The 18,184-nt window shown below is 37.3% G+C and overlaps 1 protein-coding gene across 1 annotated transcript in view; it reads left to right on the top strand.

Annotated features, from left to right (window-relative positions):
- LOC125931809 (rab proteins geranylgeranyltransferase component A 1-like) overlaps window positions 1–18,184 on the top strand; it is a 174,356-nt gene that overhangs the window by 73,872 nt on the left and 82,300 nt on the right. Inside the window, exons 5-7 of the mRNA XM_049644032.1 lie at window positions 10,649–11,036; window positions 17,033–17,149; window positions 17,660–17,780. Of these exons, the coding sequence (XP_049499989.1) occupies window positions 10,649–11,036; window positions 17,033–17,149; window positions 17,660–17,780 (626 nt within the window). The remainder of the gene's footprint in view (window positions 1–10,648; window positions 11,037–17,032; window positions 17,150–17,659; window positions 17,781–18,184) is intronic.

The following is an 18,184-nucleotide window of genomic DNA, read 5'->3' as shown; positions in this document are numbered from 1 at the left end:
TTCCGTAGTAATGTGTGTTGTTGAGTATCTTTCCATGTTGGGCCATTTGTGTGTCTTTGGAAAAAAAAATGTTCATTTCTTCCCATTTCTTAACTGGATTATTTCTTGGGTGTTGAGTTTTATAAGATATTCATAGATTTAGGATACTAATCCTTCTTCAGATATGTCATTTGCAAATATCACCTCCCATTCTGTAGGTTGCCTTTCAGTTTTTTTGATTGTTCCCTTCATTGTGCAGCAGGTCTTGATTTTGATGAAGTCCCAATAGTTTATTTTGGCAGTTGTTTCCCTTGTGTCAGGAGACATATCTAGTAAGAAGTTGTTATGGTTGATGTCAAACCATATGGTTGACAACCATATGGTTGATTGTTGCCTGTGTTCTCCTCTAGGATTTTAATGGTTTCCTGTCTCACATTTAGGTCTTTCATCCATTTTGACTTTATTTTTGTGTATAGTGTAAGAAACTTGTCCAGTTTCCTTCTTCCACATGTTGCTGTCCAGTTTTCCCAACACCATTTGTTGAAGAGACTGTCTTTTATACACTGGATATTCTTTCTTGCATTGTTGAAGATTAAGTGACCATATAGTTGTGGGATCATATATGGATTTTCTATTCTGTTCTATTGATTTTTTAAAAATTTTTTAAAATGCTTATTTATTTTTGAGAGAGAGAGACAGAGTACGAACAGTAGAGGGACAGAGAGAGAGAGAGAGAGGGAAACACCGAATCCGAAGCAAGATCCAGGCTCCAAGCCGTCAGCACAGAGCCTGACGCAGGGCTCAAACCCACAAACTGTGAGATCATGACCTGAAGACACTTATCCAACTGAGCCACCCACAGGAACCCCTATTCTATTCCATTGATCTATGTATCTGTTTTTGTGCCAGTACTATACTGTCTTGATGACTACAGTTTTGTAATACAACTTGATGTCCAGAATTATGATGCCTTCTGCTTTGCTTTTGTTTTTCAAATGCTTTGATTATTCAGGGACTTTGTGTAGTTCAATACAAATTTTAGGACTGTTCTAGCTCTGTGAAAAATATTGATAGTATTTTAATAGAGAGTGCATTAAATGTGTAGATTGCATTGGGTAGTATAGACATTTTAACAATATTTGTTTGTCCAATCCATGAACATGGAATGTTTTTTCCATTTCTTTGTGTCATCTTCAACTTCTTTCATTAGTGTTTTATAGGTTTCAGATTGCAGATCTTTAACCTCTTTGGTTAGGTTTATTCCTTGGTATCTTATGGTTTTTTGGTGCAATTGTAAATGGGATTGATTCCTTAATTTCTCTTTCTGTTTCTTCATCATTTGTGTATAGAAACACAATAAATTTCTGTACATTAATTTTGTATCCTGTGACTTGACTGAATTCAAGTATCACTTCTAGCAATTTTTTGGTAGAGTCTTTTACATTTTCTGTGTAGAGTAAGGTGTCATCTGCAAATAGTGAAAGTTTGATTTCTTCCTTACCTATTTGGATGCCTTTTATTTCTTTTTGTTGCCTCATTGTTCAGGCCTGAAATTCCAGCACTGTGCTAAATAACAGTGGTGAGAGTGGACCTCCCTGTCTTGTCCCTGACCATAGAGGTAAAGTTCTCAGTTTTTCCCCATTGAGGATGATATTAGGTGTGGGTTTTTTCAAATATGGCCTTCATTATGTTGATGTATGTCCCATCTAACTCTACCTTGTTGAAGGCTTTTATCATGAATATATGTTGTACTCTGTCAAATGCTTTTTCTGCATCTTTTCAAAGGATCATATGGTTCTTATCCTTTCTTTTATTAATGTAGTGTATCACATTGATTGATTTTTGAATATTGAACCATCCTTGCATCCCAGATAAATCCCACTTGATCATGGTAAATGATTGTTTTGATGTACTGTTGGATTCAATATGGTAGTATTTTGTTGAGAATTTTTCCATCCATGTTCATCAGGGATATTGTCTTGTACTTCTCTGTTTTGTCTCTGTCTGGTTTTGGAATCAAGTTAATGCTGGCCTCATAGAATCAATTTGGAAGTTTTCCTTCCATTTTTACTTTTTGGAATAGTTTGAGAAGAATAGGGTCTTAACTCCTCTTAAATGTTTTATAGAATTCCCAGTGAAGCCGTTTGATCCTGCACTTTTGTTTATAGGAGATTTTTGATTACTAAATGAATTTCTTTGCTGGTTATCACTTCATTCAAGTTTTCTATTTGTTCCTGTTTCAGTTTTTGACATTTATATATTTCTAGGAATTCATAAATTTTCTTCCAGTTTGCCCAATTTGTTGGCATATAGTTTTTCATAATGTTCTGAGATAATTGTTTGTATTTATGTGGTGTTGGTTGTTAAACCTCTTTTCCCATTTGTGATTTTATTTGGGTCCTTTCTCTTTTTGATAAGTCTAGCTAGGGGGCTATCAATTTTATTTATGTTTTTCAAAGAACCAGCTCCTGGTTTCTTGATCTGTTCTGAATTTTTTTAGTTTTCTTATCATTTCTTTCTGCTCTTCTATTATTTCCTTTCTTCTGCTGGCATTAGGCTTTGCCTGTTCTTTTTGTAGCTCCTTTAGGTGTAGGGTTAGGTGATTTATTTGAGATTTGTCTTGCTTCTTGAGGTAAGCCTATATTGCTATATACTTCCCCTGCAGGACCACTTTTGTTGCATTCCAAAGGTTATGGACTGTCTTGGTTTTATTTGATTCAGTGTTTTGTTTTATTTTGTTTTAATTCCTTGTTTTACTTCATGGTTGACCCATTCATTCTTCAGTAGCATGTTGTTTAACTTCCATGTATTTGTGGTCTTTGCAAGTTTTTTCCTGTGATTGACTTCAAATATCAGCCTTGTGGTCAGAAGAAATGCATGGTAGGATCTCAGTTATTTTGTACTTGTTGAGGCCTGATTTGTGACCTAGTATTTGATCTATTCTGGAGAGTGTTCCATGTGTACCTCAAAAGAATGTGTATTCTGCTTTAGGATGAAATGGGATGTTAAAGTACCCTACTATCATTGTAGTATTATTCATTAGTTCTATTTATGTTTGTTATTAATTGTTTTATACCTTTGGGTTCCTTCATGTGGGAGGCATAAATATTTACGATTGTTAGATCTTTTTGTTGGATAGTCTCCTTTATTATGATACAGTCACCTTCATTTCTTGTTACAGTCTTTAAAGTCTAGTTTACCTAAGTATTGCCATCATGGCTTTGTTTTGATGACATTTGCATGATAAAGATTTCTCTATCCCCTCCCTTTCAATCTGCAGGTCTACAATGAGTCTCTTATAGGCAGCATTTAGATGGGTCTTGTTTTCTTATCTATTCTGAGACTATATGTCTCTTCTTATCCATTCTGACACTATATGTCGCTTGATTGGAGCATTTTGTCCATTTACATTCAGAGGAATTATTGATAGATATGTATTTATTGCCATTTTATTACTTGTTTTGTTATTTCTGGAGATTTTCTCTGTATCTTGCTTGTCTTTGTCACTTTTGGTTTTCCTTTCCAGTCAAAGAGTTTCCTTTATTATTTTTTTAGGGATGGTTTAGTGGTCACAGATTGCTTCTGGTTTTGTTTTTCTGGGCAAGTGTTTATTTCTCCTATTCTGAATGCTAGCCTTACTGGATAGAGTATTCTTGGCTGTATATTTTCCCCATTAATCATGTTTAATTTATCATGTCAGCCCCTTCTGGCTTGCCAAGTTTCTGTGGACAGATCTGCAGGTAGTCTTATGGGTCCTCCCTTGTAAATTAGCTACTTCTTTTTTGTCTTGCCACTTTCTGTTCTGTTTGTTTGTTTATATCTATATTTTGCAAACTTAATTACCATATGGCTTGGTGTTGGATTGCTTTAGTTGATTTTGATTAGAGTTCTCTGTGCTACCTTCGGGATATAGATATCTGTTTCCTTCCCCAGATTAGGGAAGTTTTCAGCTATTGTTTCCTGAAATAAATTTTCTGCCCCCTTTTCTTTCTTTTCTTCTGAGACTTATATAATACAAATGTTACTGTATTGTGTTTGATGTAGTCACTGAGTTCCCTAAGTCTATTCTTGTGATCCAGAATTCTTCTTTCTCTCTTTTGTTCATATCTGTCCATTATTTAATCTTCTATATCGCTGATTTGTTCCTGTGCTGCTTCTGTGTGTCATTGCATTCAGTCTGTTTTGAATCTCTGTTTTTACATTTTACATTTCCTTCTGATTGTTTTTTAACTCCTTTATTTCTGTGGTAAGGGTCTCCCTGAAGTCTTCCATTCTTTTCTCAAGCTCAGTGATGATTGTTGCTTTAATACTATATCATGCATATTACTATGTTTTTTTTTCACTGAGATCTCTGTCTGTGACCTTGTTGTTTCATTTGGGATGATTTTTTGTCTAAGGCTCTGTCGTCTTCTCTGTGTTAGAAAACCTGTTATGTTCCCTGCTCCTGAGAGTAATGGCTTTATGAAGAAGTCATATAGTGTCCCAGGCCTGGTGCTTTAGGGAGTATCTCTGGTGTGTGCTGTGTGCAATCTACTGCTTGTTTTGGCTGCTCTATCCTTCAGACCGGTAGTCTGCAGAGGCTCTCCTTGCCTGCATTGGGCAGTATTTATTCCTTGGCCCGTGTGTGGCAAGTTTCAACTAAATGTGCTCTGTGGTCTGCTTGTTCAGTGAGACCTGATACTACTTCCAGTAGAAGTGAAGCTTTGCAGAACTCTCTTGTCCCTTGATGTGGACTGGTTTCTGCTGGTCTTCTGGGGAAGGGCCCCACCACCCTGGGTCTGAGTCAAACATGACCTAGAAGAGCAGTAGGTACACAGTTCAGAGGTGTTGGACCTGGTGTAAGCAAGTTAGGCAGCCATTGTAGGTGGTTTACATTGTGGTGTTTACATCAGGCATTTCTATGTTTATGCTCAGGAGTCGAGGAGGAAAATGGCACCATGCAGCTCCTCTGTCCCTGGAGAGGGGTCTCAGTGCTTGTTGTCCTTAGGGAAGGAGTTTGAGAAGAGAGAATAGTTTCCCTCCTGTGTGTCCCAGGAATTCTTTGGATAGTTGTTTTCTTTTCTTCTTCTTCTTTTTTTTTTTTAATATAATTTATTGTCAAGTTGGCTAACATACAATGTATACACTGTGTTCTTGGTTTTGGGGGTAGATTCCCGTGATTCATCACTTACATACAATACCCAGTGCTCATCCCAACAAGTGCTCTCCTCAATGCCCCTTTCCTCTCTCCCCCGCTCCCCTCCATCAACCCTCAGTTTTTTCTCTGTATTTAAGAATCTCTTATGGTTTGCCTCCCTCCCTCTCTGTTTGTAACTATTTCTCCCCCTTCTCTTTACCCATGGTCTTCTGTTAAGTTTCTCAAGTTCCACATATGAGTGAAAACATATGATATCTGTCTTTTTCTGACTGACTTATTTCACTTAGCATAATACCCTCCAGTTCCATCCACGTTGCTGCAAATGGCAGGATTTCATTCTTTCTCATTTCATTGTATATATAAACCTCATCTTCTTTATCCATTCATCAGTTAATGGACATTTAAGCTCTTTACATAATTTGGGTATTATTGAAAGTGCTGTTATGAACATTGGGGTACATGTGCCCCTATGTATCAGCACTCCTGTATCCTTTGGATAAATTCCTAGCAGTGCTATTGCTCAGTTGTAGGGTAGTTCTATTGTTAATTTTTTGAGGAATCTCCACACTGTTTTCCAGAGGGGCTGCACCAGTTTGCATTCCTACTAACAGTGCAACAGGGTTCCCATTTCTCAACATCCTTGCCAGCATCTGTTGTTTCCTGAGTTGTTAATTTTAGCCACTCTGACTGGGGTTAGCTGGTATCTCAGTGTGGTTTTGATTTGTATTTCCCTGATGATGAGTGACGTTGAGCAACTTTTCATATGTCTGTTGGCTGTCTGGATGCCTTCTTTGGAAAAGTGTCCATTTATGTCTTCTGCCCATTTCTTTACTGCATTATTTGTTTTTCAGGTGTTGAGTTTGGTAAGTTCTTTATAGATTTTTGATGCTAACCCTTTATCCAATACGTCATTTGCAAATATCTTTTCCCATTCCGTCAGTTGCTTTTTATTTTTGTTGATTGTTTTCCTTTGCAGTGCAGAAGGTTTTTTATCTTGATGAGGTCCCAATAGTTCATTTTTACTTTTGATTCCCTTGCCTTTGGAGGTGTGTCGAGCAAGAAATGGCTGCAGTTGAGGTCAAAGAGGTTGTTGCCTGTTTTCTCCTCTAGGGTTTTGATAGTTTCCTGTCTCACATTTAGGTCTTTCATCCATTTTGACTTTATTATTATTTATGGTGTAAGAAAATGTCTAGTTTCATTCTTCTGCATGTTGCTGTCCAGTTCTCCCAGCACCATATGCTAAAGAGACTATCTTTTTTGCATTGGATATTCTTTCCTGCTTTGTCGAAAATTAGTTGGCCATACATTTGTAGTGCCAATTCTGGGTTCTCTATTCTATTCCATTGGTCTATGTGTCTGTTTTTGTGCCAATACCCTGCTGTCTTGATGATTACAGCTTTGTAGTAGATGCTAAAGTCTGGGATTGTGATCCCTCTGGCTTTGGTTTTCTTTTTCAACATTACCCTGGCTATTCAAGGTCTTTTGTGGTTCTGTACAAATTTTAGGATTGTTTGTTCTAGCTTTGAGAAGAATGCTGGTGCAATTTTGATTGGGATTGCATTGAATGTGTAGATTGCTTTGGGTAGTATTGACATTTTAACAATATTTATTCTTCTAATCTATGAACATGGAATGTTTTTCCATTTCTTTGTGTCTTGTTCAATTTCTTTCGTAAGTTTTCTTTAGTTTTCAGCATATACATCTTTTACATCTTTGGTTAGGTTTATTCCTAGGTATTTTATGGTTCTTGGTGCAATTGTAAATGGGATTGATTTCTTGATTTCTCTTTCTGTTGTTTCATTATTGGTATATAGAAATGCAGTCAATGTCTCTACGTTGCTTTTGTATCCTCCAACCTTGCTGAATTCATGTATGAGTTCTAGCAGCTTTTTGGTGGAGTCTGTTGGGTTTTCCATGTAGAGTATCATGTCATCTGCAAAAAGTGAAAGTTTGACTTATTATTTGCCAATTTGGATGCCTTTTATTTCATTTTGTTGTTTGATTTGTGACGCTAGGACTTCCAACACTATGCTAAGCAACAGTGGTGAGAGTAGACATCCCTGTCGTGTTCCTGGTCTCAGGGAGAAACCTCTCAGAACAGCAGGCTGTTCTCCCCGCCCGTTCTACACAGTTTCTTTTGCCTCCCTGGTGCTCATCTGGGATTCAAACCCTGACATCTTAATCCCGCTCCGCTCTCCCTGGTACAAGGGAAGTGGCGCTCCGCCCCGCCAATAAAAGGTCTCTAGCTGGCGGGTGCAGGTAGGGATCTTTGTCCTTGGAGAGGTATATACCTTCTTCCCACAGCACTCAAGGGAGGGGGTTGTTTTCTCCCATGTGGACTGCGTCTCTGAGCTAGTTACTGAGCCCGTGGCTGGCTCTCCTCCTTCCCAGGTGGTCGAACAGGGGAGCTGGCCCCAGTCCGGAGAAAGCCCCGCAGTTAGAGATTGGATCTTTCTCTGTTTTTTTTTCCGATTCATGGTGTGTGGTTTTTTGTTGTCCAAATACTATCTTACACTTCTACAGCCTCTTTCTTTTACTTTTGTTTCTTCACAGAAGGGGATCCATCCCCTCCGTGCCTACGCCACCCGTTTTATCTTTCCCAGTTTGCAATCACGCACCTATGGCCTGCCAGGTTGTCCCCGTGGGCCCCTGGAGACATCCCTGTCACTCTGCAGCCCTGCCTCTTGGAATTCTAAGTCCTCTGGCCTCAACACTGCTGTGTTTGAGGGATGATGTAACTTTGGGACCGCCTACTTCCCCGCCATATTGGATTCTTTTGGATAGTTGTTTTCAAGCTGCCTGCTCCCAGGTTGTTTGCCTGTCTTCTCTCCAGTAGCAGCACAGTGCCCTTCTGGGTCTATCCCAGCCAAGCCTCCTGACTTTAAAAACTCCAGTCTTTAGGGAAGTGGTGTATGTAGGGGCCTGTGCGGGTCTTCTTGGGAAGGGTCCCATTGCACTGGGACTGAGGGAGAGAAGGGTAGCAGTGCTGGAGTCAAGGGGTATGGGACTTGGAGCAAGCTGCTTAGGCAAACAGTGTGGGGCAGAGGTGCCCTAGACAGGTGGCGAGACTTTTATGCTGTGGAGTTGGGGAGGGAAATGACAAGGCAGGTTCCTTTGTCCCTGGAAAGGTGTCTCTGTGAATGCTACCTCTCACATCTCAGGGATGTTTTCCAAGCAGAGCGAATAATCTCTCCCCTGTATGTCTCAGTTCTTCAAATGTCTGTTTCCATGCCATCTGCCCCACCACCACTGGGTTTGTTTGCCTGCCTTCTCTCCAGGAGTAGGGCAGTACTCTCTAAGGGCTCTATCCCAGCCTAACAGTAGACTTCTAAGGCCCCAGCCAGTGGCTTTAGGGAAGTGTTCTCCTCGTGTGTTCCCCTGTACGCTCCTATCTCTCTTTGCCTTTCTCTGAGACCAGGGCTTCCTCCCTGCCCCTCCCCCCCCTGCCTCACACACCATAGCACCAGAGATCTTTCACTTCCCAAACCATGGCTCTGTACTTCCTACCTTCCTCTATGTGGCCTCTTCTCCCCTTCTAGTTGTGTCAGTGCTCAGGTTGATTTCTTGGGTATTCAGAATGATTTGATAGTTATCTAGTTGTGTTTGATAAGATCAGCCTGGGGTCCTACTATGCCGCCATATTAGCTCTTCTCCTCAACATTTTATTTCTTAATATTTAAGTTAATGTTCTTTCGTTGTACCTTTTTTAGTATAGTGTTTATTGTATTAATTTTAATAAGACATTTTATTAAATTTACTTAGGCTTTTGAGTTATAATTTATTGCTTTTCCTGGCCTCATATCTTTTATTTTCGACAAATTCAGTAAGTTTCATATTTAAGTGTGTGTGTGTGTGTGTGTGTGTGTGTGTGTAGGCAATGAGAAACCATTTATTCATCAAGCATTTATTAGATAGCACGTCTATAGAGCAGTCGGTAGGTGTTGTGAGGGACACATAAGAAGACATGTTAGGGTTTTCCCTGAGGGGAGTTAAAGTCTACTTCAGAAGGTAAAGCATATACTGGACAACCAAAGGACTGGTAAAAAGAACTGATAAATAAATGCAAGGTAAACTGCATTGTATGTATTGTGGGGGCATGCAGTAATTAGAATGATATATATGGTTGGTTTAAGGAAGATTTTTGGAAATATTTAAATTTTTTATAACAGATTATTAAAATATGTGATTATTTTTGAGAATGGGAGAATTACCATGTTATGGGGAGTAAGATGAATAGCCCAGGAAAAACAAATAATATGAGCCAAAACATGGAGATTAGACTTGATAGATTAAGAGTTAGAGATGGTATGTCAAAGCAGAAAAGATAAGACCAGAAAATTGTGTATAAAGAGGGTGATTTGGGTTAGAGGCAGGAAGATTTTATGGGGTAGGTTTAGAGATCATATAAAGAAGAGCTGATATATGTTCTTGAGCAATTGGTTAGCAGATGTTTACTTCCCAAGACCTATTATATATTGTTGAGTAGCAGGGAACTCAATGAAGTATAGGTTCTGTGGCAGGTAAACCCTCTAGGTGAAATGCATGATGCAGATAGACTGAACAGGAGCCAGTTTTATCAGTGAAGGCAATATGGACTTAGAATGTTAGTAGTAGTGTAACTTTGAAAGTGGGACTTCCAGTAGAGTAATAGACACTAATACAAAAAATATAGCAGGAAAGAATACAGAAAGATCCTCTTAGATACCACATTGTGATAAACCAACTTAAACTTTATGACAGACTTTTTCTAGCTCTGTCACACCATCAATAATAAAAATAATAATCTTTAGGGGTGCCTGGGTGGCTCAGTTGGTTAAGTGTCCGACTTTGGCTCACGTCATGATCTCATGGTTCATGGGTTCAAGCCCTGCATCAGGCTCTGTGCTGACAGCTCAGAGCCTGGAGTCTGCTTCAGATTTTTTGTCTCCCTCTCTCTCTGCCCCTCTCATGCTTGCGCTCTCTCTCTCTCTCTCTCTCTCTCTCTCTCTAAAAGAAATAAACATTAAACAAATAATAATCTTATTATTAATCTTATTACTGTGACAGACTTTTTGCTTGTGATACCATGATGATTAATTTATTAATCTTCAAAACAATCATATATAACACCCATATTATAGATGGATAATTAAGGTCAGAGAAGATAATAACTTTTCTGAATTCACAGAGTTATCTAATCACAGGGTCAGGGTTTGAACCTTGTGCTGTTTATTCTGAAGCCTGTGCTCATAAGTACTTTTGATTTGTTTCTAAAATATAATTGCCCTGTTTGCCTTAAATTCTCAGAAGTGTACATGAGACATGCCCTGTTAAACTCTGAAATCTTTATGTCTATTTTTCAAGTATCAATTATATTTCATGTTGTGTTGGTACCTTAACAGATGAGTGTTTATTGTGTGGTTTACATAAGGCAAAATGTATACTGAACTTGATAATATAAATGGGGCAAAGAAATAAAAAATTGCCATTAAAATAATATAAAAATGGAGTCAGTATGATTAGCAAAAGTGTATTGTTATAATTTCTCATTAGTCAGGATTTGCATGAAGATGTTGAAGAAACCGGTGCACTGCAGAAAAATCATGCTTCTGTGACATCTGTGAACCCCACAGAAGGGGAACATTCTGCCTATCTGCCTTCGGAAGATGAGTCGTCGTGCACTGTGAGTTGTCAAATGCCCACAGAACAAACTCCAAACAGTGATCTAGAGAGTTCCCTAGAAATATATGATGTTGAAGCAACAGGGGAAGAAGGAAAGCGTTGTGATGATAAAACTTGTGTGAAGTCAGCTTCAGAAGAAGAAACAAGTGAAAATGTGCTTACCACAGAAGACACCACACTGCAACCAAAGAAAAATAGGATTACTTACTCACAAATTATTAAAGAAGGCAGGAGATTTAATATTGATTTAGTATCAAAGGTAAGTGCCAGTTTTCATCATCTTATAATAAAACAATACTAATTTTTAGTTGATTGAAAATAGCATCTGGGACCATATTCCCAATTTTCATAATTTTATTTTCTGAAGCGTAAAACATATATTTTATAAAGAGATAGTATCCAGAAATTAATAATTCAGTTAAAATATTCTTTAAATATGGTTAAAATGCATTAAAAAATGCTCAGTACTATATCACAATGATACTTTTATACTGGAGCACAGAGTCCACTCTAATATTCTTCTGCATAGACACTATGAATTCTATCAAGAGAAAAATTCTAACAAACCTAATTAAAAATTCATGTTATTTATAGTTAGTTTATTAAATGAACTTGTTTTCAGCTCGTCTATATAGTAACTATTTTAACAACTATTCACAACTGTTAACAACAACTATTTTAACAATGATGATAAACATTCTAAATCAATGCATTTTTGAAAATCATCTATTTAGATATGAGGGCTTTGGAGGATAATTTAATTGTGGGGGACAGGGAGGGTGGGAAGAATGCAATATCTGGTTATGTTTCAATCCTTAACTCTAATGTTAGGCCATTGTGACTTCAGAGGAGGTACCTGAGTCTTTGGAGGGTATAATGTTGTATTGGGTTTATAGGAAGCAAGGTTAATATAAGTGCAAAAAGAATAGAAAACCAGTAAGATAAAGGATAATGGTCTTTAAGTTAGATATAGGGCTTGGAGAAAGTAGAAAGAAACAGACCAAATCACATAAATTGGGAGTAAGCAATAAGAAATTAAAAAGAAGTATGGGAGGGTAGTAAGTAACATTAGAGTTGTCTCAGACTAGGCTTTTCAATTTAATGTGCTCTCTTGAAGTTCCAAGTTACAGAATAGAGAGACTAATCAATTGCATGTTCCCCACATTTTGCTGATACAATCCCAGTACTCATACTACTGCTCTTTTTTTTTTTTTTTTTAACTTTTTTAAAAAATGTTTTTATTTATTTTTGAGAGACACAAAGAGGCAAAGCAGGAGTGGGGGAGGGGCAAAAAGAGAGGGAGACACAGAATCTGAAGCAGGCTCCAGGCTCTGAGCTGTCAGCCCAGACCCCGACTCAGGGCTCCAATTCATGAACCGCGAGAACATGACCTGAGCCGAAGTCGGACGCTTAACCCACTGAGCCACCCAGGTGCCCCATACTGCTGCTCTATTTGAACCTGATGCCTAAAATTATGACTATATTTTTATTACTCTTTGCTTCTTTCTATCACATAGCTCTCTGTGTCTGATTCTGTCCTGGTCTGAATTGTCCTGGTCTGTCCTGGTCTGAATTCATATTTCTGTACCATCTATTCCACCTTCTCCAGCTACGATGATCCTGCCACACTTTGAAATCTAGAATTTTTTTCCATGTTACCTTGGCATTGATTTCTTTTTTTTTTTTTTTAATTTTTTTTTTTAACGTTTATTTATTTTTGAGACAGAGAGACAGAGCATGAACGGGGGAGGGTCACAGAGAGAGGGAGACACAGAATCCAAAACAGGCTCCAGGCTCCGAGCTGTCAGCACAGAGCCCGATGCGGGGCGCGAACCCACGGACCGCGAGATCGTGACCTGAGCCGAAGTCGGACGCCTAACCGACCGAGCCACCCAGGCGCCCCGGCATTGATTTCTAAGTAGCAGTTTAATCATATTTTACTAATAGTCTTCCTGTTTTCATGATTAGAAAATAAGTTTTACCAAACCAAAAGCAGAACAACAAAAACCTGAAGTAGTCATGTAACAAATGGGTTTTGTTCTGAGAATTTCATTTTTAATTAGTTACTTGGGATTTGGAATGCCTAACGTAAGTGATGATGTAAGTATTGGTTAAGAACCAATGCTAGTTAATAATAGTCTAACCCTTATGGTAGCTGAAATAGAGTATAAGTATTACAAAGGAAAATGGTAGAAGATGGTGCTGTATCAATTTTTGGAATTAGTGTAGGAAATTATTCACTTGTATAAAAGAAAGTGAATGTTGATTGTAGTAGAGGCAGAGATTATTTGATTAGATGCTGAGACATTTGAGGAGACTTTAAAGGAGATTTCTGGGTATTTTCATGACTCTGAATGGTTCATAATAGTGGTTCTTTTAGGGTAAATTAAACACCGATGTGTCTAGAGGAATCAAGGCAGTTGTACTTTGCCCTGCATAGTTTCCATGGTGTTATATATTTAAAAAATAATAATAAACTCATTCTACAAAAGTAGAAGTGACTAAAGAATGTTTAACCATCATGGGGAGCCTGGGTGGCTCAGTTGAGTGAGCATCCGACTTCAGCTCAGGTCATGATCTCACAGTTCGTGTGTTTGGACCCCACGTCGGGCTCTGTGCTGACAGCTCAGGGCCTGGAGCCTGTTTCGTATTCTGTGTCTCCTTCTCTCTCTGCCCCTCCTCTACTCATGCGCTTTCTCTGTCTCTCAAAACTAAATAAATGTTAAAAAATTAAAAATAAAAAAGAATGTTTAACCATAACAATATAAGAGGTTTATTATTATTTTTTAATGTTAGTTATTTAATTAACATTTATTGAGTACCTGCTGTGTGGAAAGCAGTGTATTCCATGATATTGGGATAATCAGTTACTCTTTGGAAATTCTATTCAAATTTCAGTTATTGCATCTAAATTTAGGATTGCCAAACACACCTATATTTTTTAAATTTATTTATTTTGAGGAAGAGAGAGAGAGAGCGACTGCAAGAGCATGCACAAGCAGGGGAGGGGCAGAGAGAGAGCGGGAGAGAGAATCCTAAGCAGGCTCCATGCTGTCAATGCAGAGTCTGAAATGGGGCTAGACCCCATGAACCGCAAAATCATGACCTGAACTGAAATCAAGAGTCGGATACTTGACTGAGCCACCCAGGTGCCCTGCCAAATATCTGTTTCAAGCCCTACTTCTTTCCAGTTTGATGTCTCCAAACAACTCGACATTTCTGCATGCTTCTATCTCAAGGTCATGGTGGTAAAACTGACACGTAACTGTAGTGCTTTACAGTTTACAAAACACATCCACATACATAGCCTTTTAAAAAGTAGTCTTATAAGGGTGCCTGGGTGGTTCAGTAGGTTAAGCATGCGACTTCGGCTCAGCTCATGATCTCATGGTCTGCGAGTTTGAGCCCTGCAACAGCTCAGAGCCTGGAGCCTGCTTTAGATTCTGTGTCTCCTTCTCTCCCTGGCCCGCACTCTGTCTCTCTCAAAAATAAATAAACATTAAAGAAAAAGTTAAAAAGTAGTCTTATAGCTTAGGGGAGGTTATTTAATAAAATACTTTATAGTATTATACTGTTTAATAGAAATCAAAGTTGAAGTTCTTACAATTAAAACTCATTTCTAAGAAACTCCGTACCCTTCATAATTATGGAACCACATGCCAAGTGAAGCAAAAAATGATTAATTATTAAATCTCATTCTCCATAGTTTAATCAAATTGAATTATTCTTTTTTATTTATTTTTATTGAAGTATAATTAACATACAATGCTGTATTAGTTTCAGGTGTAGAACATATTGATTGAATAATTCTATACATTTCCTCATTGGTCACCATGATTACTCACCATCTGTCACCATACAACATTATTACAATATTATTGACTATATTCCCTGTGCTGCACTTCTCATCTCCATGAGTTGTTTATTTTATAACTGGAAGTTTGTACCTCTTAATTCCCTTTATTTCACCCAACTCTACCCACCTCCCTCCCTTCTGGCAACTACCAGTTTGTTCTTTGTAGTTTAGAGTCTGTTTTTTGGTTCTTCATTTGTTTTGTTTTTTAGAGTACACAGGAATGAAATTATATGGTATTTGTCTTTCTCTGACTTATTTCACTTAGTATACTACCCTCTAGGTCCATCCATGCTGTTGCAAATGGCAAGATTTCATTCTTTTATGGCTGAGTAATATTCCATTGTGTATAAGTATATATACATACATACATATATATTGTGTATGTGTGTGTGTGTGTGTATGTACACCACATCTTTATCAATTCTTCTATTTTTTTAAGTTTTTTTTTTAACGTTTATTATTGAGAGAGAGAGAGAGAGAGAGACAGAGGATGAGCAGGGGAGGGGCAGAGAGAGGGGGAGACACAGAATCTGAAGGAGGCTCCAGGCTCTGAGCTGTCAGCACAGAGCCCAACGCAGGGCTCAAACTCACAAACCGCGAGATATGACCTGAGCCGAAGTCGGTTGCTCAACCAACTGAGCCACCCAGGCTCCCCATATCCATTCTTCGATTGATGGATACTTGGTATTCTTTGACCTCTCATCACTAATTTCTTTTAGATCACTTAAAGAGTGGTGAAAAAGAGGCTTAGGTTTAAATACCATACTTACTTGTTACTACTAATTAAAACGTGTTTTCACTCTTCAGTGTAATCTTAAATGCATTATTTTAAACCCAGCATTAAATCTTAAGCTTCATTGGATCTTATTAAGTGAAAATACATCTTTTGTTTGATGTATTAATATTTGCGAAATATTATGACTACTGAGGGATCATTGAATTTCAAGTATTTGTTTTTAAACAAATTAGGTATTTGAATTACCTGTTTTTTTTATTATAATTACAGAATTAAGACTTGGCAATATATTCCTAGAAACTTGGGCTATATCAGCTGTGTAGGATATTAGGCTGAAGGTAATGAAATAACATGGTGTATTTACTCAGAGTAATTGGATTACTTAAAAAAAAAAGCAATGTCACTTTTGTTCTGCACAATGCTGGACTAATAGTTTATAAAAATTCACTAAGTGATACTGTTATGCATAGTCTTTACCGACCTTTTGGATACTCAAAACTAATGGTTTGGATTAATTTCCAAAATTCCTTTTTTTTTTTTTTTGTAGTAAAGCTAATTGTCCCCCCCCCCCATTACAGATGTAACATTTACATTTTTAACATTTATTGAATTATAGACACTTAAAGGTATATCAGTGTAGGGCGTAGCCAGATCTGTTACAATTAACCATGTAGTTAAATTTATAACATGCTAGATAATACTGTTGAAGTTGTTTTTGTCTTTCTGATATCAGTTATAAGACATGTGAAAGATTAAATCAATTCTTCATGTGCATGCTGGCAATAACCATCATTCTCACTTCTTGAAAAAGACGTGCCTCATATGAATCTAGACTACTAGGATTATAGGGGGACCTTATAATTCAGTTCTTTTGGTGGCAATACATAGCCAATCTTTTTCTTTTTGGTCGATGAGGAGGTCCAGGGAGCTGGTTTCTTTTAATTTTTAAAATTTATTATTATTAATAATTTTTGAGAGAGAGGGTGTGAGCAGGGGAGGGGCAGAGAAAGGGGGGACAGAGGATCTGAGCGGGCTCTGTACTAACAGCAGCAAGCCTGATATGGGGCTCCAACTCATGAACCCTAATGCTCAACCAATGGAGCCACCAGGAGGCCCCCTGGTTTCTTTTTAATAACCACCTGGCCTTATGTAAGGATACAGTCCCTTATTTAAAACCCTTAGGCATGGTATGTTCTGTTATTTAGATTAAAAAAATTATTTTAGAAAGCAATACAGTACATATGTTGATATGCTATATATGATGTGACATTCTTAGGGTCTGAGGAGGCACTTTATAATTAAACCTATCGATATTTTTGCAGTCAAATATATGAATATTCACAGTAAGTGGGGCAAATAGAGAAGAGCCTTATATCAGTTTGGGTCATTTTATTGCCAAACTAGTTATGAAAAACATTGTATTCCAGAGTTTTTTGGGTTTTGAATTTCAGATAATCCAGAGTTTTTGGGGATTTTGAGTTTTAGATAATCAACCAATTGTAAACCTGTTGTAATTTGTGTTCTGTACTCCAATATTAATAAGTATAATGCTTTTTAACAATATTTTAAAATATAACTAAATTATGTATCTCTATTTAGTGTTTATCAATTTTTCCACAATTTTACCTTTTATTTCATACTGTAAAATGTTTTCTTTGTACAGCTGCTGTATTCTCGAGGATTACTAATTGATCTTTTAATCAAATCTAATGTAAGTCGATATGCAGAGTTCAAAAATATTACCAGGATTCTTGCATTTCGAGAAGGAAGAGTGGAACAGGTACTTTGCTGATCAAGTATTGTAACTGGGTATGAGCTTAAGTTATTATGGTTTGTTTTGGAAGGATAAACAAATAAGATTATTATTTTCCTGGCAAAGCAGCAAATTCCAATCCTGCATGGTAAATGTAAATAGTAAGAAATTACTCAATTAAAACTTCTTGTGTTAATTTTTTCATAAGTTATTCTGCAGCCTGATGTTTCTGTTAAGAAAATGTTAATTTCAGGCAGTATTGCTCGATTTGAGCTGTCCTTTGTTCCCAGGTAGAGGTGACATGCCATTGGCTTTGTAATGGCATAAGGAGGAACTTGGCAGAACTAAGTAAGAGAGCTCACAAGTTAATTAGCTTTGAGGTCAACAGAGATGTCGTTAGAACTGATGGAAAGTAACATGAAACAGCCTGACTAGAATGGTAATAATGATCTTGTTATAGTTAAAGGGAAAAAAATGTAATTTGGAATACTTCTATCACTAGGAAGCAGTTTCCTAACTTAAAATCATGTTTTTTAGGTTCCTTGTTCTAGAGCAGATGTCTTTAATAGCAAACAACTTACTATGGTAGAAAAGCGAATGCTAATGAAGTTTCTTACATTTTGTATGGAGTATGAAGAACATCCTGATGAATATAAAGGTATTATTTTCCATTAAATTGTGTTCTCTAATCATTTGAACTTTCTTATTTTAATATGCTTGCTCTGATGTAGTGAGCCACTCATTACTCTTTTAAAGTGCATTCTTATTCTCTACTATCCGGTAGGTTAGCCATTACCAACATGTAGCTATTTAAATTGAAATTAATTAAAATTAAATAAAATTTAAAATTCAGTTCCTCAGTTGGACTGGCCATATTTGAAGTGCCCAATAGCCATAGAACATTTTAATCATTGTGGAAATGCTGTGCTGGGTGTTAATTTCTATTCTTGCTAATTAAATACTGCTGTCAACTGGTTCTTCATAGAAGATATTCTCTTTTAATTGTTACATTATTTTTTTTATCAGTTAAGAAATGTGTATTTTTTTCATTTTCCCAGGATT

The sequence above is a fragment of the Panthera uncia genome, chromosome X, assembly GCF_023721935.1.
Source record: "Panthera uncia isolate 11264 chromosome X, Puncia_PCG_1.0, whole genome shotgun sequence".
Taxonomy (NCBI): Eukaryota; Metazoa; Chordata; class Mammalia; order Carnivora; family Felidae; genus Panthera; species Panthera uncia.
The sequence above is the reverse complement of the archived record's forward strand: the minus strand, read 5'-3'. Positions and strand labels throughout refer to the sequence as shown.